This window comes from Monocercomonoides exilis (assembly GCF_001643675.1).
Source record: "Monocercomonoides exilis strain PA203 chromosome Unknown scaffold56-565389, whole genome shotgun sequence".
Taxonomy (NCBI): Eukaryota; Preaxostyla; order Oxymonadida; family Polymastigidae; genus Monocercomonoides; species Monocercomonoides exilis.
Genome location: NW_027150601.1, coordinates 340134 through 362084, shown reverse-complemented (window position 1 = coordinate 362084; position 21951 = coordinate 340134). Strand labels below are relative to the sequence as shown.

The 21951-nt window shown below is 34.6% G+C and overlaps 4 protein-coding genes across 4 annotated transcripts; 2 read left to right on the top strand and 2 right to left on the bottom strand.

The window, feature by feature from the left end:
* Positions 1-331: 331 nt before the first annotated feature.
* Positions 332-7102, top strand: MONOS_9539 (uncharacterized protein; the record flags this gene model as incomplete). The annotated part of the gene is made up of 2 exons (XM_067880049.1): positions 332-2139; positions 2356-7102. 2 exons carry the CDS (start codon positions 332-334, stop codon positions 7100-7102), a joined length of 6555 nt encoding a protein of 2184 aa, XP_067720124.1.
* A 6924-nt stretch (positions 7103-14026) lies between these two features.
* Positions 14027-18718, bottom strand: MONOS_3045 (putative GlcNAc transferase; the record flags this gene model as incomplete). The annotated part of the gene is made up of 11 exons (XM_067873016.1): positions 14027-16368; positions 16577-16647; positions 16840-16888; positions 17091-17210; positions 17433-17539; positions 17658-17765; positions 17851-18002; positions 18059-18114; positions 18181-18300; positions 18354-18542; positions 18608-18718. The coding sequence occupies 11 exons, from the start codon at positions 18716-18718 to the stop codon at positions 14677-14679; spliced, it is 2775 nt and encodes a 924-aa protein (XP_067720123.1). The 3' UTR covers positions 14027-14676.
* A 186-nt stretch (positions 18719-18904) lies between these two features.
* MONOS_3044 (uncharacterized protein) lies at positions 18905-20102 on the top strand. Its single transcript, XM_067873015.1, has one exon. It carries the CDS (start codon positions 19025-19027, stop codon positions 19910-19912), a length of 888 nt encoding a protein of 295 aa, XP_067720122.1. The 5' UTR covers positions 18905-19024; the 3' UTR covers positions 19913-20102.
* A 233-nt stretch (positions 20103-20335) lies between these two features.
* Positions 20336-21911, bottom strand: MONOS_3043 (putative centrosomal protein of 41 kDa A). Its single transcript, XM_067873014.1, has 4 exons — positions 21378-21911; positions 21008-21319; positions 20753-20863; positions 20336-20691 (listed from the first exon to the last, which is right to left on the bottom strand). Exons 1-4 carry the CDS (start codon positions 21892-21894, stop codon positions 20573-20575), a joined length of 1059 nt encoding a protein of 352 aa, XP_067720121.1. The 5' UTR covers positions 21895-21911; the 3' UTR covers positions 20336-20572.
* Between the last annotated feature and the right edge of the window lie 40 nt (positions 21912-21951).

Below are 21951 nucleotides of genomic sequence, written 5' to 3'. Positions count from 1 at the left end.
TTGGTAAATTGGAAAAGGAGCCATTTACTGAAGATATCATTAATTCTTTCATTGATAAAAGTATTTGGCAATATGATGATAATGACGCCATTGTAATGACTGATATGATGGCAAGCAAAAAAAGTTGTTTGCGTCATTTGAAGCAGAATTTCGATGATTATTTTTTGTACAAAGACACAAAAAATACTAAAAATTATGAAAATGTATTTTTTGGAAAGAAACTTAACAGGTGTGACGTTTTATTTCTTATTTTCCATGATCCATTGAACATTTTTGGTGCATATGCTATTCGAGATCGCAATATTCGCAGAAAAAAATTGAGTCACAGTTCATGAGCAGAATTGATTCACAAGTTGTCGCAAAGAATTCTTCGCTTTCTGTGGTTCTTGTACAGGTTCATGGGCCACCAAAATCTGCTGCATCTTTGAATTGCATTCCGCATTTGACTGTAATAGGCTCATTGCTGGAGATGAAGGACTGCCAGGTGATACTTTCGTCGTGCGAGAATAATTCTCCATTTGCGTGTACCGGAGGCTCTTTGGGAGTGTGCAATTTAACGCTGGGGATTGATGATCCAAAGCATTTTGTTGAATCTCTGGTCTGCCCAATTCCCTCTTCTTTATTACCCGGTGGGTCGATTTCCATTGGTTTCAGCTCTTTTGAATCGTTTTTCGTGGGATCATCAGCTCCTTTTGTTGGCGGTGCATATTTTTCGGAAATCATAATTGAAGACTGCTTCTTCTGTAACATGTCTTCTGTCGCAATTCGAAAGAAGCCCCGCCTTGTTGAACTTGAACCAAATTCTAATTTTCTTGAAGGTTGTGAATTTACAGATTGCGAGCAGCCATTTTATGGAGTAATTGTTGGAGGATTGCCTGAAAAATCGTTTTTATTTCGAAATTCATCTTTTATCAAATCACGTGAAATTTTTACGAACCAAAATTATTCGGTTAGTGGAAAATCATTTTCCAATGACAATATCACATTTGTTGATTGTACCTTTTCAAAATGCAGTGCATCTCAAGGAGGCGCAATAAAGGTGAGTGGAAGCTCAAAGTTAAATGTGACAAGCTGCAGTTTTGTTGAATGCTATGATACATATACCCAAAAGTATGGATATGGAGGGGCAATTTACTGCAGCGGAAGTGACTGTGAACTGAAAAGTTCAACTTTCAACAAATGTTATGGAACAGGTCAATTGTCAATTGGAGGAGCTTTTGCACATATTTCATCAGGATTTAGTACAATTATTAAATGTTCGTTTAACAGTTGTTCTGCTGCTTATGGAGGAACAGTTGCTTGGTACATGGGAGGAAGTGGATCTGTTTATGATTCAGATTTCGAAGGAAGCAAAGCCACTTTGAAATATGCAGGAACCTTAATGATGCTGAACGTGACAAAGAATATGAAGATATCCAATTGTTCTATTGCTGGGGGAACATCTCCATTAGGTGCAGGTGGAATTGACGCTGGAATGAATGGCTACTATGCATCATTCAGTTTTGCATATTGCCTGTTTCAGAGAAACTCGGTTAGCTTTGCAAATCATGCTGCGGATGTGTATTTTGGGAAATATTTCTCAGCAGCATCAGCACAAAATTCCCTTCAATTCTGCTTTTCATTATCAACTTTTAAGAATAGAGTTGTATTATGTAATGAATATGCAGAGAATTGTTATATTGGGATCACATACAATCAATGGTTGCCTAATGCCGTGAAAACAATTTTTGTGAAAAATGCTGGAAGTGATAAAGTTGCTTGTGGCGGGATAGGAAATGAATGCAAGACTGTGAAATATGGAATAACAAGTTGGAACTATTATATGAATAATTCAGTGATTGTTGCCGGAGAGTTGTTTGAAGAAGAAGCGCTTGACATAGAATGGAAGAAGATCAGAGTCAGCTGCGCTGAAAATGGTTCAACGATACTGAAATGTCTATATTCGTCGACAAAAGAAGGATGGATCAATATTGGAAATGGCACGCTTGAACTGAGCAAAGCATCAGTGGTGTGTGTGAGCAATCGTTCGGCAGCAATTGTTGGAAAAGATGGTTCACTTGTGCTGGAGCAGTGTTCGATTGCAAAGGATTCTGAATGCCAAAATCCATCGATGCGATCACTTCTGAAAATCGAAGGGGGGTTTTTGGGAATCAAATCTACGAACATCACAGGATTTACATTTTCAGAAGGATGCGCAGTGGAAGTTGTTGATGGAAAAGTCGTGAGATTTGAGGGAACAAATTTTTCATCAGTTACAAGTGAAGCGAACGGTGGATGTGTGAGTGTTGTGTGGGAGAAGGAAATGAACGGTCAATGTGAAGTGTATTTTGTTGATTGTAATTTTACTGAATGCAGCACAAATGGCACTGACACTTGTGGTGGGGCTCTGTATGTGCGTTTGCAAGAAAGATGTGAGCTGATTATGAACCAAACAGCGTTTTGTGGGTGCATGGCAGGAGTTGAAGAAGAGAAGAAAGGGAAAGGAGGAGGAATATTTGTTGATTGCAGAAAAACAGATTCATTTGTATTTTCCGATTTGAAATTTGAGAGCTGTGACGCATTTGCAGGGAAAAACATGTTTATGTTTTCGAATGATTTGAATCAGTCTGTTTGTGCAGATCGTTTTGTATTTGATGTTCGAGAAACAGAAAAGGAGAAGAATTTATTTGTTGGGAATGACACAACCAAAACAGACTTCGATTTGAGACGATTTTTGATTTTTTATGGCAATGAAACGATTTATGTGAGCAGCAGCAGTGGCTGGGATGTTCTTCGGTGTGGCAGCGAAGAAGAGCCGTGCATGAACTTGTATTATGGCAAAATGCATTTCCCATCCAAACAGGAGGTTCCAGATGGTGAGACGAGAACATTTCAGATTATTGGCGAGGTGATGATAAACTGCGAGGCAGACGTTTCAGATATTGCAATTGTGGGATCGTTGGGTGAGGAGCGATGCGCGTTGATGAGGTTTTGCGCAGTGGTTGAAGCCAAAGCGGGGAAGACAGAGAAAGGGGAATCTGTTTTTGTGAACGAGAAGGTGAGCGTATTTGGAGGCATGGAAATATGCTGTGAGTTTGGTTCTGAATGGAGTCAGACCAAGCTTATATGCACACGTGGAGAACGCTTTGAGATTAACGATTGCTCTTTTGTTAGGAGTTCGAGTGATGAGCTTGTTTATTCGATTGTTGAGTGTCTGTCGGGGAAATGCAAACTGATAGATTGCTCTATGAAACTTCAAAAATGCAGAGAGTGGGTTGTTTCTTTTGCAGAAGGGAGCCAAATGGTTCTGAGCAATGTTTCTATGGCAGATATTGAGTTGCTTGGAAAGAGTGCATTTGCAGTTGTGGCACAGACAAGAGAGGTGGGCAACAATGAAGAAGAGACAGGAAGTTTAATGATAGAAAAATGCATTTTTAATAAAGTTCATCAGAATGGCGGTACAACATCGTCTGTCTTGATGAGTGTGGGAAGTGCTGTGGCAATTGTATCAGTGTTAAACACGAGTATGAAAGGCTGCGGAAATACAGACAGTGAAAGAGGAGGAGCGATGCTGATTAGGATGAATGAAAGGGTGGAATTTTCATGTTGTTTTTCGAAGATAACAGAATGCTTCTGCTCAGAAAGTGGGAGAGGAGGAGGGGTGTATCTGGACTGTGAATCAGCAGATGATGCCTTGCTTCCATTTTTGTTTGAGAACGTCACACTTCAAGGAAACAGGGGATATCGAGGGAGGGATGTGTATGTTAAGTGCCAGGATCTGGATCAACAAATTGGGGAGAAGCAGTTCAAACTCGACTTCCGAGCTCCATTTGAAAAGGATCTGGCGATATGGGGTTGCACAAAGGAAAACGATGAAGACGAGGAAGATTTATTGCTTCGGGTGATGACTTGGCAGAGCGAAACGATTTTTGTAGCAGCAGAGGCAGCAAACAGCTCAGACTCTCAGCAATGTGGCACGACAGATGAGCCCTGCATTTCGCTGAATATTGGGTTGGCGCATATTGTGCCATCTGTGTTCAGCAATCTTCTTGTTGACAAAGAGTGCAAAATAACGGGAGAAGGATCGGCAACAGATGTGACGATAAAATCGATGGAACCAGATGGGGAAAGGGGTGTTGTTTTGGTGAACCAAAGTGTTGAAAGAGCTGAAAGCTGTTTGCTGATCTGTTATTCAAGGGTGAAGATCGAATATTTGGCATTTGTGATTGGAAGGATGTTTTCGTCAGAGCACCAGAGTTTGATCTGCCTGAAAGATGGAGTGTTGAGTGTTGTTGATATTTCGTTTGCTGGAGAAGAGAAGTTCGAAGGAGAGGAGGCAATTTCGATGAAGTGTTCGATGGTGAAAGTGAACAAGGGAAAGTTGGTAATGAGTGATTGCAGCATATCGTCTCTTGTAATTTGTTCGTCTGTCTTTGTTTCAGACAAGGGCAGTGGGATCAATTTGCGGAATATGAGTTGTTCGAGCATCGAGTCCATGCAGCTGATACGATTGAATGATGTTGAAAAGGTGGCATTGCAGGACATGAACGTGTCAAATTGTATTTTTGATGAATGTTTGGCAGAAATGTGTTGTTGTGCTTCGTGTGAAGCTGAGAGGATTTCTGTTGCAAAAGTGGAATGCAAGAAAGGGATGATTTCTCTCAAAGCGTCTGAAGCTGGAAGTAAATCGCAAATATCAATACGCTTCTGGACGGTGACTGACGTTGAGGTTGACGAAGGATCGTTGATTTCTGTGGACGAGGAGTGGTCTGGAGTTGAAATCGGAGATATGCATGCAACAAATGTGATTTTGTCAAATGGGTGTGGAATCGATATTGTTGCAACGGATGTTGAGCTTATGGTGAAGCAAACTTCATTTATGAACGTGAGCAGAACATCAGCTGGCCCGTGCTTCCTTTCATCTGGAAGGCCTGTTAAGTCAGCAGTGATTGAACTTTGCTCATTCTTTGGCTGTGAATCACCATCTGTTCAAGGAAGTATTATCGATGTTTATGAAGCAAAAGAACTCAGGATTGTTTCGTCTGTGTTTGGTGCGAGTGAAATAAAGAAAAATGATTGTGAATCTGGAAACAAAGGAGAAGAAGTGTGCCAATGGAACGGATCAGTGCTGCAATTCTCCAACTGCTCGTCAGAGATGAAAGACACAACAGTTGCAAACTCCTCGAAAGGAGGTGTGACGATCTCTGGAGGATCGATGAAAATGAAAGAAGGGAAGTTTGTTGGAAACAATCCGTTGATCGATAAATACCCATCTGCAAGAAGAAACATGATATGTGAGGGCTTTGCGGAGCTGAACATTGTGAGTCTGAAGGGAGGGGATGGTTTGGAAAGGAATTCATCGATGTGGATATTGGATAAAGACTGCAAAACGACAGGAATAGCAGATGAGAGAGACTCACTGCTATTCATTCCAAAGCTTGAAGCGATAGAAACAAAGAAAAATGGAGAGAAGATGCAACTAACGTTCAAAGGATTGCTATTTCTTCCCTGCAATCTTTCGTTCAGTGTTTGTTCATCTGTTGGTGATGTTGAGATTAAGGATTCGTTTCAGTTTGAGGATGACGATTTCATTTCAGAGAATGAAGTGCAAGGAGTGATATCAGAAACGATCATCAATGATGCAGCAGACGATGCTGAGGTTTCTGTTTCAATTCTTTTTGGAAATTCAAGAAATCCAGCGTCAACCGATTTGTTTATCTTGAAGAACAAGAGCAAAGTTCAGATAGATGGAAATGATAATCATGTCAAAAGTGGAAAAGATGTAAAAACATTTTGGCAAATTATTGTGATTGTTCTTGTTGTAATATTGTTGATTGTTTTCATAGGATTTATTTTGTTTGTTGTTCGGTGGAGAAAACAAAAGAGAAGAACAAAAGAATTGGAAGTTATTGTGAATGATACTGTTAGAAAAGATCCAAAGTTGATTGAGATGGTGACAATGGAGATGTCGCCTGAAGAGCAGTGGAGGAGAGCAGAGAGGGAGGCAGAGAAGAAGAACGAAGAGAGGATGAAGAAGAGGGTGTATGAGAAAAGTTTGGGACACTCGGAGTCATCTGAGCATTTGTTGAGTGAAAGTGACTCGACTGAATACATTCTGGGAAGAGATTCAGACAAGATCCCAGAATGGGCTTTGGAAAAGGTTGATGAGAAAGAAGAAGAAGAAGAAGTGAGAAAGGGATCACCATCTCCGTCAATTTCATCCACTTCAACAACTGATACAGACACAACATTTGTTCGGGTGGAGAGTCCATGTCCGACCACTTCGTCCATGTCGAATCTGGTGGATGCAATGGCCTGTTCATCGCCTCATGAAAAGCTGATTGTGGATCTGAGGGATTCTTTGTTCATGCTGCTGCACGGGAGAAATGAGAAGAAAGAGATGGCCATTGGGAGTCTTCAACAAAGAGAGCAGACAGCTGCTCAGGTCCTGTTCTGGGTGGCGAATGGAGCTCTCCACTCGTTTGATGAAGAAAAAGAATTGCCTTCGCTGGCTAATCTGAGCCCACACATTGTGCTGTTCTCGGAGCACATGGTCATCTGCATTGCGCTCCACTCCGACTGCTCCTCAGATGATTCCGACTCTTCGTCCATCTCTTCATCTTCCACTATTGTAACATCCTCCTCTGATTGCTCGTGTACGAATGGGAACGGCAGAGGATCGCCTCCACCCTCATCGGCGTTTGAAGACGATGACGACAACAGGAAGGAGTGCATGAGATGGAAGGCGCCAGAACTGATGATGAATAAGAATATGGGAGCAACGAAGAGCTCGGTTTCCTTCTCCATTGGGATAATGCTCTTAGAGTGCTTGACGTTGCAGATTCCGTTTGGTGAGTACGAGGCAGAAGTGGCAGGAAAGAAGATTGTTAATGGTGAGAGGCCAGGGATGGGGATGGCTGAGGAGTCAACACTGGGAGGGGTTTTGAAGAATTGCATGCTCCAAACGCCTTCAGAGCGTCCATCGTTGGTGATACTGAAGCGAGAGTTCATTCAGCGGTTTCCAGCAGGTGCGGTTGTGATGACTGTTTCTGATGCAGTGGACATTGATGATGAGACAGGGGACTGTGAAGAGAGCAATTTCAGCAGCTTGATTGAGCAGTGAGGATCGAGTGGGTGTTGACGGAATTGGAATGGAAACGATTGAATTGCTGCTCAGTCAAGAGAACAGCAACAGAATTGTGTGGAGAAGAGATGAGAATTTGCTGAATACTTTTTTTATGGCTTTGGAGATGAACAATGATCAAAGTTGATGTTCCAAGCAAGATGAATAGATGAAGATGGAACGAGTGTGCATGTGTGAGTGTCTGTCTCAAATATGGATGGATACGTGGATTTATAAAACCTTTTTCTACGATTTTCAGTCAAATTATTTGTGTTAAATTCGTAATATTAAAATTCCTTCAAGAATTTATTGTTTTTATTTGATAGTTGAAAAAGAGCTGCACTTCGTTTGATTGCCGAGGAGTTTTTTATTTTTGTTTCTCAAATGAGAGAAAGTTGACTTTTTTCGTTCACAACAACATTTTCAATTTTATAGATGTTTTCTTTGTCTGTATTCATGTAATTCACATTATTGTGTTTCACTTATTTCGTTCAAACATTTTTATTCATCATTTCAACCAACACCTTCGATTTTGTTAATTGTTCCAAATTAATAATGTGCAAGATATTGCATTCACAAATATCAATTATTTGATGAAGTCGAATTTATAAGAAAATGAAAAAAATTTTTTTCAAGCTTGGCAGGAAAAACAACAAACTTGAATAAATTGTTCAGTTTCTTCAATCATGTGCGAAACCATATTTTCCCTGAACTCATAATGAGTATGAAATTTTTGTTGTTTTGATCCATAATTTCTCTTGCTTTATTTTCGAAAACAATAGGAGAATCTTATCAAAAGATAAAAAATAATTCATAAAAATGAGCACAAAAAGGGCAACTGCCTTTTTTAATACAAATTCACAAAATAAGAAATCGAATTGCTAAGAAATATTCTAAGTCATCAAATTATTCTTTTTCATAAAAAGCAACAAATCATCATCAGATATCATCTACAAAATCGAAGCCCAAGAGCCTCAATATTATTTTCTTTCGTTTTTATCGTAAAAACATATTGTGCAGTATATCAATGTTATGAAATTGTTGTGAATGAAACAAAGGTTTGATTTATTTGAAATGAAAAAAAAGTTTTTTTTCTTTTTCTTTCTTTCTTTTTTTGAGGGGATATTTACCTTTTCTTTTTCATCAACATGATCATTATCAGAAGATACTTCAGATGATATATCTTCTGTTTCAGTTTCACTCCAATCATCAAATCCTTCGGATTTTTCGGATTCATCATTGCAGAATTTGATTGGAGCACATATTATTAGTTGTCAGCATCTTTATGAAAAAGCATAGGTTATTCATTTTGAAAAGTCTCAAATGTGTAACATCTGGGTTGATTAAAAATGCACAAAATGTGATTGTTCTTTTGTGATAAATCCATAGAGTTTTTCCACCATGCACAAATTCTCACATCGAATAGGTTTATGCATTCTTTTTTTGCATAGTGATGAAGTTTGAAGGATTAACTACAAAAAATGATCAAATAAGGAACTTTGTTATAAAACCAATATATCAAACAATTGAGTCTTTTCAAAAAGATTACACATGTGAAAGAAAAAATTTTATTTATTGACTCCAATCATACTCGATTGTTTTTGAACATTCCTTTATTTCTTTTGAATGTGAACATTCAAAGTTTTTTTGTGATATTTGAATAACAGTGATTTTAATAAAGAGAAAGAATTCCTATCGTCTGAACAAATTGAAAACCATGTGTAATGTTTTGTCAAAATTTTCGAAAACAATTGTTTCATTTTTCTGTTTCTAACACAAATAACAAAAAAATAGCCCTGGTTAAATTCTTTTTTCCGTTTTTCCATGCCTAAAAGTCTTTTTTTTTCATTCAACGTTGGTTCTATCTGAGTCAAAACAACGATTCATCTATCTGAATGAATTGTTTGTCTTTTCCTCACCGTTCATTATTTCAACGGAAAAATAGAACTCTTGTTTGCCAAAATACAATTGCGTTATTTGAAAATGAATTTTTTTTGTCATTCTGCAGAAATCAAATAAACTTATTTGCTAATGAAGAAAAATACAAGAAGCATGAAAAAAATAAAAATGTAAAAAAATTAAAATAATAAAAAAACCCTATTATCCCAATACATGAATTTTTTAAATAAGAGATTATTTTTCTATCCAAAAAACTTTCCTGTCGAAATATTCTGTTAAAAAATTCACTTTAAACACTGAAAAATGAACACTGAAAAGTTTTGACTCCTTTCGAAATTAGATATTTCATCAAATCATCTCAAACATTGAATTAAAAAGCATTAGTGACACATTTTTCGTTTGAATGAAAATATTCTCATCAATGAAAAAAATTTTTTGTCAAAGTTAAATAACACCGGAAAAAAGTTAGGTTTTTAAAATTGAACAGCGATTTATATACAGATATCGCATAAAATACCGGACATCACACAAAATACAGGACAAGATCGATTTCACCACAACCGCAAGAGGAAAAATTCTGTAAATTTTCCTCGAAATATATCTCATCAATGCAAACTCATTTGATATACCAAACCTTCAAAATAGCTTCCTTTGTGCTCAAAAAAAAATGACAATTAAAATCTCGGAGAAACTCAAAATCCTATTTCTCCGAGGTTTTAAAATAATTTTCTATGAGCACAAAGGAAGCTATTTTGAAGGTTTGGTATATCAAATGAGTTTGCATTGATGAGATATATTTCGAGGAAATTTTACAGAATTTTTCCTCTTGCGGTTGTGGTGAAATCGATCTTGTCCTGTATTTTGTGTGATGTCCGGTATTTTATGCGATATCTGTATATGAAAATACTGTTTCTTTCTCTTTCCAATTTTGGTATCAACAATTTTCGTTCAAGACAGCATTATAATTGAACGGAATTTCAACTTACACATTCAACATTCTTTCATTTTATCATTGAAAGTTTTATATCAATATTAATCCCAACGTGAATTATTCTTTGAAAGCATAGATAAATGTGAGAAGTCTTTCATCTTTTTTTCCATTTTGCAAATGTTTCGAATGTACTTTATCCACTCAGTTGCGTGTGTATTTCTCAGAATTAACACAATTAAAAAAGAAAAGAAAAGAAAAGAAAAGGTTTTTTATTCTTTTCTCAATAATAATACATTTATTAACGTTAAATGTCTTTTGAAGATTCAGTATTATCGGCTTACAATGAGTAAAATACCCGGAACATGGTAAAAAACCCGGAATTTTTATTAAAATTCAATTATCTCGACAAGTTTAAAAAATTAAATTATAATAATTCACACATTCATACATCATTATATAACACGTCTAGCCATATTGAAATTTTTATTTGTTGTGTTGTATTTATGAAGAAATAAATAATTATTATTTTTGATAATCTGACTTTTAATAATTTTTTCTGTTTCAACAAAACGATTCAGTTCATCTTTTATACATGTAACTTATTTTTTCTTTGTTGTAAACTGTTCTGGTTATTTTTCATTTTCGGCACTTTCATCTTTTTAGCTGAATGAAAATCTGTCATTTTCAAAAAATCACAGTCAATGTGATAACTTAAAAAATATATTTTGCAAAACACAAAAACATCCAAGTGAATTTAACACATGCATCAATAAATATGATAGTTATATAAAATTATTGCATAGTTGAAATCTTCATTAATTCAGTAATTATTTCGTTAATAAAAATAGCTTTCATTTTTAATGATTTTATAAACATCATTTTCATTGAAATACAAATAATATATATTTATTGGAATTTTCACAGAATCATTTTTAATTTCAACTATGCAATAATTTTATATAACTATCATATTTATTGATGCATGTGTTAAATTCACTTGGATGTTTTTGTGTTTTGCAAAATATATTTTTTAAGTTATCACATTGACTGTGATTTTTTGAAAATGACAGATTTTCATTCAGCTAAAAAGATGAAAGTGCCGAAAATGAAAAATAACCAGAACAGTTTACAACAAAGAAAAAATAAGTTACATGTATAAAAGATGAACTGAATCGTTTTGTTGAAACAGAAAAAATTATTAAAAGTCAGATTATCAAAAATAATAATTATTTATTTCTTCATAAATACAACACAACAAATAAAAATTTCAATATGGCTAGACGTGTTATATAATGATGTATGAATGTGTGAATTATTATAATTTAATTTTTTAAACTTGTCGAGATAATTGAATTTTAATAAAAATTCCGGGTTTTTTACCATGTTCCGGGTATTTTACTCATTGTAAGCCGATAATACTGAATCTTCAAAAGACATTTAACGTTAATAAATGTATTATTATTGAGAAAAGAATAAAAAACCTTTTCTTTTCTTTTCTTTTCTTTTTTAATTGTGTTAATTCTGAGAAATACACACGCAACTGAGTGGATAAAGTACATTCGAAACATTTGCAAAATGGAAAAAAAGATGAAAGACTTCTCACATTTATCTATGCTTTCAAAGAATAATTCACGTTGGGATTAATATTGATATAAAACTTTCAATGATAAAATGAAAGAATGTTGAATGTGTAAGTTGAAATTCCGTTCAATTATAATGCTGTCTTGAACGAAAATTGTTGATACCAAAATTGGAAAGAGAAAGAAACAGTATTTTCATATACAGATATCGCATAAAATACCGGACATCACACAAAATACAGGACAAGATCGATTTCACCACAACCGCAAGAGGAAAAATTCTGTAAAATTTCCTCGAAATATATCTCATCAATGCAAACTCATTTGATATACCAAACCTTCAAAATAGCTTCCTTTGTGCTCAAAAAAAAATGACAATTAAAATCTCGGAGAAACTCAAAATCCTATTTCTCCGAGGTTTTAAAATAATTTTCTATGAGCACAAAGGAAGCTATTTTGAAGGTTTGGTATATCAAATGAGTTTGCATTGATGAGATATATTTCGAGGAAATTTTACAGAATTTTTCCTCTTGCGGTTGTGGTGAAATCGATCTTGTCCTGTATTTTGTGTGATGTCCGGTATTTTATGCGATATCTGTATATGAAAATACTGTTTCTTTCTCTTTCCAATTTTGGTATCAACAATTTTCGTTCAAGACAGCATTATAATTGAACGGAATTTCAACTTACACATTCAACATTCTTTCATTTTATCATTGAAAGTTTTATATCAATATTAATCCCAACGTGAATTATTCTTTGAAAGCATAGATAAATGTGAGAAGTCTTTCATCTTTTTTTCCATTTTGCAAATGTTTCGAATGTACTTTATCCACTCAGTTGCGTGTGTATTTCTCAGAATTAACACAATTAAAAAAGAAAAGAAAAGAAAAGAAAAGGTTTTTTATTCTTTTCTCAATAATAATACATTTATTAACGTTAAATGTCTTTTGAAGATTCAGTATTATCGGCTTACAATGAGTAAAATACCCGGAACATGGTAAAAAACCCGGAATTTTTATTAAAATTCAATTATCTCGACAAGTTTAAAAAAATTAAATTATAATAATTCACACATTCATACATCATTATATAACACGTCTAGCCATATTGAAATTTTTATTTGTTGTGTTGTATTTATGAAGAAATAAATAATTATTATTTTTGATAATCTGACTTTTAATAATTTTTTCTGTTTCAACAAAACGATTCAGTTCATCTTTTATACATGTAACTTATTTTTTCTTTGTTGTAAACTGTTCTGGTTATTTTTCATTTTCGGCACTTTCATCTTTTTAGCTGAATGAAAATCTGTCATTTTCAAAAAATCACAGTCAATGTGATAACTTAAAAAATATATTTTGCAAAACACAAAAACATCCAAGTGAATTTAACACATGCATCAATAAATATGATAGTTATATAAAATTATTGCATAGTTGAAATCTTCATTAATTCAGTAATTATTTCGTTAATAAAAATAGCTTTCATTTTTAATGATTTTATAAACATCATTTTCATTGAAATACAAATAATATATATTTATTGGAATTTTCACAGAATCATTTTTAATTTCAACTATGCAATAATTTTATATAACTATCATATTTATTGATGCATGTGTTAAATTCACTTGGATGTTTTTGTGTTTTGCAAAATATATTTTTTAAGTTATCACATTGACTGTGATTTTTTGAAAATGACAGATTTTCATTCAGCTAAAAAGATGAAAGTGCCGAAAATGAAAAATAACCAGAACAGTTTACAACAAAGAAAAAATAAGTTACATGTATAAAAGATGAACTGAATCGTTTTGTTGAAACAGAAAAAATTATTAAAAGTCAGATTATCAAAAATAATAATTATTTATTTCTTCATAAATACAACACAACAAATAAAAATTTCAATATGGCTAGACGTGTTATATAATGATGTATGAATGTGTGAATTATTATAATTTAATTTTTTAAACTTGTCGAGATAATTGAATTTTAATAAAAATTCCGGGTTTTTTACCATGTTCCGGGTATTTTACTCATTGTATCAATATTTCAGGGAACTGACAAATCGACAGTTTCTACATATCGAAATTTTTTTGAAAAGTTCCTTTTGTTTAATTATCAAAAAAAATAAAAATTTCTTATTTCAATCTAATATCTGTTTCAACTAACCAAATTTTGCTGTTATGAAAACAAATTCTTGACAATGTCATTATTTCCAATATAGTGAAGTTTCGTTCGTTGGAACAGAAATTTTATTGAAATATGAAATTTTTGTTTTATTTGAAAATTAAACAAAATGAACTTTTCAAAAAAAATTGAGACACATGATCGTTTGTTTTTTTTTTTTTTTTTAATTTACTTATATTTTATCTTCCATATTCTGCTTCATTTTTTGAATGCAATTGTTGTTCTTTTTTTTTTTTTTTTTTTTTTTTTTTTTTTTTTTTTTTTTTTTTTTTTTTTTTACGTTGTGAAATAAATATTTGCTTCATTAATACGAAACAACAAAAAGTTTCACGTAAGTTTCATTTTTTTTCCACTTTCAAAAAACAAAAAATGATTAATCAATTGCTTAAAAAAAAGAAAGAAAGAAAGATAATGGAAAAATAGGAAAAATTAAGTGAAATTTTTAAAATTCAAATAAATTGATAAAAAGAATATCATTAATCAATTTTGTGAATGTTTTTAAAAATTTTTCTTTCGAATCAAAAAAATTTGTCATGCACTCCAGTAACAAAAATAGAAAAAAAAATCGAGTCAAAACCCAGAAAGACACGAAGGTTGAATAAAAACTGAAAAAATTTTAATGAAATGCATTTTAATAATCATTGATGATCGATCCTTTCGTCAAAGTGCTTTCTATAAACTGAAATTCACAAAAACCTTGAAAAAAATGTCGGAACGCAAAATATTCTAACAAAGAAAAAATATGCAAAGTTTAAGTTCAGCAAATTAAGAAATATCAAATACTGATATGATTTCAAAAAAGATGAAAAGAAAATAAAAGAAAATAATTTTAAATAAATAAATAAATAAATAAAAGAAAAGAAAAAAAAAAAACACTACTTCGATTCTTTCAATATGATTATTTTAACGAAAAATATTTTTTAGAAATATAAGAGTGAAAAATATGGAAACAGGCAGCATTTTCATTAAATGTCATCACTGTTTAATACAATATCTCATTTTTCGAACTTTTGACACCTCAATTTTTTCTTGTTTAAGGTTTCCTTTAATATTTAGACTTTCTTCTTCTTCTTCATTTTGATGGAGGTTAATCTGATATTCTTCATAATTCTGCTCTTTTTGATTGAGGCTTTCTTCCATAACACAACGTCCCATTTGGATCTGTCCTGATCCAGAATAATATGTGCTTGCATCTTCGTCTTTGTCAATGCCTCTTCTTTGCTTTTCCTCATTAATTCTGACCAAAATCTCGTCTCCATCCATCATCGCCGCATCTTTTTCTTCTTCTTGCAACAAGCTTTCTATACTTTCTTTCTCATTTTTTTCTTTTTTCCTTTTTTTCCCTTCTCCAAATGAAGGTGCAAGTTCAATTGAACTTGCAGGCTGTATCAAACCAATTATCTTCATAAGGAGCATCATCAACATAAGGTGAAATGTAAACGCCACGCCCCAAAAGAAGCCCAGCTTGTAATACGAAGGCAGATAAGCTTTGAAAAGAGAATTAGTAGAAGTCGAGTTAGAATTTGAAATGTCCTTTGAAGAAGAGCCGGAAGAAGGCGATGAGGTGGAATCAGAAAGAGAAGTCAGCTTTGTTTGAGGTGAGGATTCATAATCAGAGGATGAATACTCAGGAAGTGAAGACTGGTCAGATGATGATGATGATGATGATGCTGAAGTGGAAGGTGAAAGGTTATGAGCAATGCAAGAAAGAGGAGAAGGAGAAGAGGAAAATGAGGGTGAGTAAGTGGTCAGAAGAGTTGTTGTAACAAGAGAAGAAGCAGGAGATGTGTCTGCAGACGGTGAAGGAGATAAAGATGGAGAATAAGAAAGGGTAGGAGAAGCAGAAGATAAGCTAATCAAAGGAGACGACGACAAAAAGGGAGTGCCTTGAGAGCAAATGTCAGGAGAAGAGGGAGGAATCAAAGAAGACATAGACGGGGATAAGGTGACAGATTGATCAGTGGAAGATGATGTGGAAGAGGAAGAGGAAGAAGACGAAGAAGAAGACGAAGAGAAATCAAACGCATCCTGTGGAAACAAAGTGGATTGATGAGAACTGGAATTGATATCCTTTTGAGCCTGACTTAGCGACAGAGCCGATGAAGTGTTGAAATTATCTTCAAAGACATTTGGTTCAGTGAGAGTGAAGGAGAAGGCAGAAGACAGCGTATTTGGAGTAGGCAGTAAGAGGTTCCCTGATGTCGAGCAATTGACTGAACCAGTGCTTTTGGGTGAATCACCGGAGAGCGAAGAAGAGAGATTTGGAGTCAACGAAACGACGCATTCAGACGAAGGTAGCGAGGAACCGCGAATCAGAACAGAAGAATCCAGCTGGTTTGAAGAAGAAGAGGCAGAGGAAGAAGAAGAAGGCAGTGACAAGGATGAATTCGATGCAGTTTCATCTGAACTGCCTTTGCCTTCTTTCTCACACACTGTTTTCTCCATTGATGCCTCGTCATACAAGCCCTGTGCCCCGATTCTGTTGAGAGCCTTTCCAGACATGAATTCACGTTCAGAGCGCGATGTGGCTGGGAGCGAGCCAAGCGGATAGAGAACAGACGGATGGGGCGTTGTGGGGAAAGGAGTGATCTTTGGGTGGGATAGCACGTCGCGATAGACTTGGAGAGTGTCAGTGGCTACAGCGTCCCAGCTGTATAGAGAGAGCAGCTGGGATAGAGAGAGAGAGAACAAAGAAAAGCAAGAAAAGCAAGAAATATAAAGAAAAAGAGAAAATAATGATACGTTTAAAAGAGTAAAACAAACGATAAATAAACACAAAAACGACAGTTTATTTAAAAAATTCATTAATGTAACAAAGCAAAAATGTTCAATAAAAACATAGGCAGAAAACGCAATTCTTAATTTAACTGCATACTTCGTCATGATAATACTTTGGACGGAAGAGATGGAAATTCCTGATTGCCCAATCTAAACCCTGAACAATTGCTGTTGAGATAAAAAAAAACATTAAACATGTTTGAAAATAAAAGATTAGTTTTTGATAAGTTAATGATAGAAAAAACAACATAACGTATGAGTTTCAATTATCAAAAAGATAAATACATAACAAACAACGACATAAAAAAAAATTGGAAATATTTATTCCAAAAATTATCAAAAATAAAATTGAATGCACACTTTGTGCTGTTGGTTTGCACAGTCTAACCATGTGAGGAGGTAAGACTTCCTGAGAATTGTCAATTTCCATTCACAAAGATATCAAATGAATAGAAAAAACATCCATCAGAAAATGAGTGTGTGCAATTAATACAATTTGTATTTTTATTTCAAGATAATGTTTTCATTGAGATTTCAAACATTGTGTCAAATAAAGAGATATTAAGGATTTCTGTTAAGAGAGAAAAGAAAAGAAAAGAAACGAAACAAACAGGAACTCCGTCGACATCTGTAGCAACCACAAACAGTCCTGAACATGCTGCTTCAAGAAGGACAATGCCAAATGCTTCAGTAAGCGAACAATTCAGGAAGATATCGCCTTCAATGAGAAACTGAATAAAACAACAAAATTAAATAATTTATAAAATGATTGATGCAAAAGTGTTATTTCAGAGTTGAAATTTGAACAATGATGATGATGATGATGATGATGATGATGATGATGATGATGATAATCATAACAATAGCAACAACAATAATAAGAATTCAGACAAAAATCATTTGTTTAATCAATTAAAAATAAAACAAAGCACAATCACTTTTCACAAGCACACCGATCTTGCTTTCGAATGAGGCACATTTCCAGCCATGAAGACTTTGTCTGCAAGATTGCAGCGCGTTATCATCTCTTCTAAGTCCACACGCCGATCACCATCACCTCCTTTGTATAAAAAATAGAAACGAATATTGTAATAAAAGCAGGTATTTGCAGCAAATCAATCAAAGAAATAGCGCAAATAAATAACAATAATCAATTTATTTAAAATCATTGCGCAAACCAACTCGAAATCTTACATTTGGATGCATCGAACAAATTGCTGGGATAACATCAACCATCAAAGACGTTCCTTTCCTTTCTGTTAATCGACTTAAAATACAAATTGTGACTAAATTGTAACATACATACATTTTTAAATTAAAAAATGTTTAATTTAAGATTGATTATTCAAATAAATACTAAAAAATGCACACGAATTTCAGATCCATCTTGCATTTTTTTCTTTGTTTGATGCACCACTTCCTCTTCTTCGTTACGAGGATGAAAATGGATCATATCAACAGCATTTGGAATCACGTCTACGTCTTTTTCTTGCATTCCAACTCTCACTGCATAGCTTTTTGCACTAAAACAAGAATAATTAATTAGCATAATCATTATTTTGATGAGATTTTGTCAAACCAAGAATGAGACACGCAAATAATCCGATCAAAGCTTGCGAAAGACCATTTAGAGCACTAAAGTTGACAAAAACGTTGTTGACTTTAATATAAGACATCATTTCTCCAATTATCAAAACAAACGAAATTAACGACTTTTTCCCATGTTTCTTCTGTTGCCATTAAAGAATGTTCTGTAAGCAAGCAAGGAATTCGCATTATATTTGCAATGTGTATGACTTCATGTACAAGTGTTGAAAAAGACTCAAACAAAATACAAAATTGTTAAATAATACAAATGAAATAAAAAAACAGACAGTATGCCCATGAAGAACATTCACCTGCTCTCTAATAAATATCTGTCTAACCAAAGGAAACGGACCAATTGTTGTGGGAAATGTTGAATGATGATAAAAACAAAGTCTTGGAATGTAAAAGACTTTTAGTCCATTTTTCATCCATCGAATACCACATTTGCGTCCATAATTATGCGTAATAACTATAACCTAAATAAAAAACAAGATGTTTTTAACTTATAAAAGCGAGGTGGAATGAAAGCAAAAATCAATACTTTTGCTCCTTTTTGAATTAATGCCTGAGATAATTCATATATATGATTTTCTACTCCACCTATATTTGGGTAAAAAAAATCACAACACATCGCAACGCATAAGCGCCCCATTTATTCGAAAAAACAAAAAATTGAAAAAAAACAGGATGAAAATAAATACTTACACATCTTTTGATCATTCCTGCAACTTATATTGTCATTGCCTAAAAATAGAAAATGGATATATCAATTAAACACACTTCTCAATGAAATTTCAACGTTAATACCATTAAAAAAAGTTTAAAATGATAAGTATTATTTTTTCTTTGACATGGTTAAGTTAATTGTAAAATTGACGAGATGTGAAAACGTAAATACTGCTTCAAATAGACACTAATTGTCATTTTTATTTTTGACATTCAAATACATTCACTGACAATGAAATTCTTTGTTGGACTTCTTTCACTCGCTGCATTGACCGCACAATTCTGGGGAGGCATGGGAGGCCTCGGCGGAATGGGCTACGGTGGAATGGGCTATGGAGGAATGGGATATGGTGGAATGGGCTACGGCGGAATGGGATTCGGAGGAATGGACTACGGAGGGATGGGATATGGAGGAATGGGATTCTTGTCTGGATCCGAACTTTCTGAAGAAGAGCTCGAGGAATTGTGCTGCGGATCTTGCTGCTATCCCGATGGATGCTGCTATGAATTGTGCGCCTGTGAATCTCCATGCGGAATGGGTGCCTGCGGTGGATTTGCCCCATCTTATGGCGGATGCCAACAAGGATTCAATGGCTGCAACGGAATGGGATATAACGGAATGGGATGCAATGGAATGAACGGAATGAACGGTGGATTCGGAAACTACGGAAATGCATGCCAAGCCCCACGCATGTACGGCCAAACATCATCAGTTCACGGTGGACGTGGAGCAGCATATGCCAACGGAAACAACGCCAACTGCTATGGTGCCGGAAACAGAAACTGCGGATACAACCAGGGAGCAATCTGCGGATCAGCAAACGGTGCTCACATGAATGCTGATGCATGCCGTGCCCATGGAGATCGCGCCTACGCCAGAAAGTGCGCTGATGAAATGATGGTTCGCCGTGCCAATGAAGCATGCACCACTGGAAACAACTGCTACGATATGGGACACGCCAACATGTGCGCTGGATCACGCCAAATTGCTGGAAACCGCGCATGCGGAAACTCCAACAACTGCTACAACAATGCAGCTGGAATGAACACCAACTCCCGCGGATGCTGCGGTGGTGGTGGATGCTGCAGATCATCCAACTGCGGATATGGCGGATGCTAAACAAATCATAATTCAATTACATATTTTTAGTGATACTAAATCAACTGAAAGTCGATTTGTTTTTTTTCAACACTTTTATGAAAACATTTAGGCATTAGTTGCTTGACATAAAACTTATCAAATTATTAGTTTTTCAGATAAATTTTTAGTCCTAAACATAAACATTGGCTGGTTTATTTTGCTGATAAAATCTTCTTATGTTGATTGCAACACCAAATGAAACTAAAAAGCATTGTTTCGTATTGCAAGGTGACAAAAAGAGAATAGTAAAAGTTTTTAACTTGAAAAAAACAAAATTTAGCATCATCGATTTTTGCAAAATCCAATTTGGTTTTTGAAGAAAAAAGTTCCGATTTTTTATATCCAATTAACTTCAAAATCAAGTTTTCCATTTTAATTTAATTTAGAAAATTAATCAGAAAATTGCAAGTCTTATGATTTTTTTCTCAGAAAATGAACTTTAATGACGAAGTGGGAAATATGCAAATGAAACAATGAAATGTTTTTAAAGAAATGAACAATAGAAAATTTCTGTTGGCACATAAATTCACAGCCAATAGCAAGTAGTAAATTGAAAGAAAAAAGCTTATTAAAACATCACAAAATTAATTAAGAGCTCAATCACTTCAGTTAGTTATTGTTCATTGACTCACAATATTTTCATTCCCTCTGTTGCATTGGAGCAGAGGATGGCTTTTTTGCTGTTTGCTTTGCAGAACTTTTCGCTTTCGGAGCCGAAGGAACAGGTGATCGCTGTGACATTCCTGCTGAACCTGCAGCTAAAATTAACAAATGTATTAAATTATTAATTTATTTATCAATGACAAATTCAAAAGAAACCTCGACTCGACGCTGACGGAGCATATTTGCCTCCAGCTGCACCAGGTCCAAGTCTATTCTGAAGATATTTGGCTGTTGAGGCAGAAGAGACAAGAGACATTCTCGAAGTTGCTAACATAAACAGAAATAATAAAAAAATATATAATTTCAATGAATTTTTTTCAAAAAAAAGCAAATTGTTCCGGGAAAAAATTCAAATAAATTGTCTTTCAAAGTTTCTCTCATTAATTGTTTTCTTTTGAAAATTCTTCAAACCTGTTGTGGAAATAGAGGCAGTTGTTGATCCCATCATCATTCTCTGTTGCATTAACTTTTTATCAGGAGGGAATGGAGGCTTGGGTCCATCAAGAGCCTCTGGATATTTCTGACACATTTTCCTTAGTCCCCCATTTACAACAAACACATTGTCAATCCCCCTTTGAACCATTGTTGAAGCCACACGTATTGATTCACGCTCATCGTTGCAATAAACGATAATCCGTTTTCCCTCTTTGTTCTGAAAGGCAAGAATTTCTGGTGTAAATGAATTAATTGTTCTTGTTAACATTATAGCTGGGTAATGCCGAGCTATCAAAAAGAAAGGCATCAGATAATTTTCATTAAATAAAAATTAAAAAGGTAATACCATATCGAATGTGACAGTCTTCGTATTCATCATCTGTTCGAACATCCAGCAAAAGAAACGATGAAGTGGGAAGAAGTGCTGTTGGGTGAGTTGATTGAGATGAAGAAGTCGAAAGTGGAGTCGAAGATTCAGGAGAAAATTGTGATTCAATTAAAGAAGAAGCAGCACTTCCTGATAGTTGACGGTGCCGTGCCTCTGAGATATCTTCTGGAATGTGTTCAGCCTCCTTTGGAGCATGAGTGACTCGTTCTGAAGAAGGAGATAAAAACGACATGGTTGGATCGAGTGTTTCATCCTCTTCAAATACCAAACGAGTAACTGTTCCTGGACGAATCCGTTTAAATATTTCGCCAGCTGTTGGATGTTCAGGAAGCTCGTCTTGGAGTTCAAACTGTTTTTTGGCGGTTGTTCCAGTGTCTAAAGTTGGTCCAATATGCTCATACTTCGGATTCTTTTTTATAACTTTATCAAGCGGACTTGTAGGTTTCTTTGTAATTGTCCCGCTTCGCAAGCTCATAAATTAAAATTGAAACGAATTTGATAAAAAACGAATAATATTCATTGATGATCGAAA

Excerpts from the sequence above, each read along its gene's own strand:
- MONOS_3044 (XM_067873015.1), top strand. The coding sequence starts at position 19,025 with ATGAAATTCTTTGTTGGACTTCTTTCACTCGCTGCATTGACCGCACAA.
- MONOS_3043 (XM_067873014.1), bottom strand. The coding sequence starts at position 21,894 with ATGAGCTTGCGAAGCGGGACAATTACAAAGAAACCTACAAGTCCGCTT. Across the intron at positions 21,320-21,377 it reads AGACTGTCACATTCGATATG|CTCGGCATTACCCAGCTATA; the intron begins GTATTACCTTTT and ends TCTTTTTGATAG. Across the intron at positions 20,692-20,752 it reads TCCGTCAGCGTCGAGTCGAG|CTGCAGGTTCAGCAGGAATG; the intron begins GTTTCTTTTGAA and ends TGTTAATTTTAG.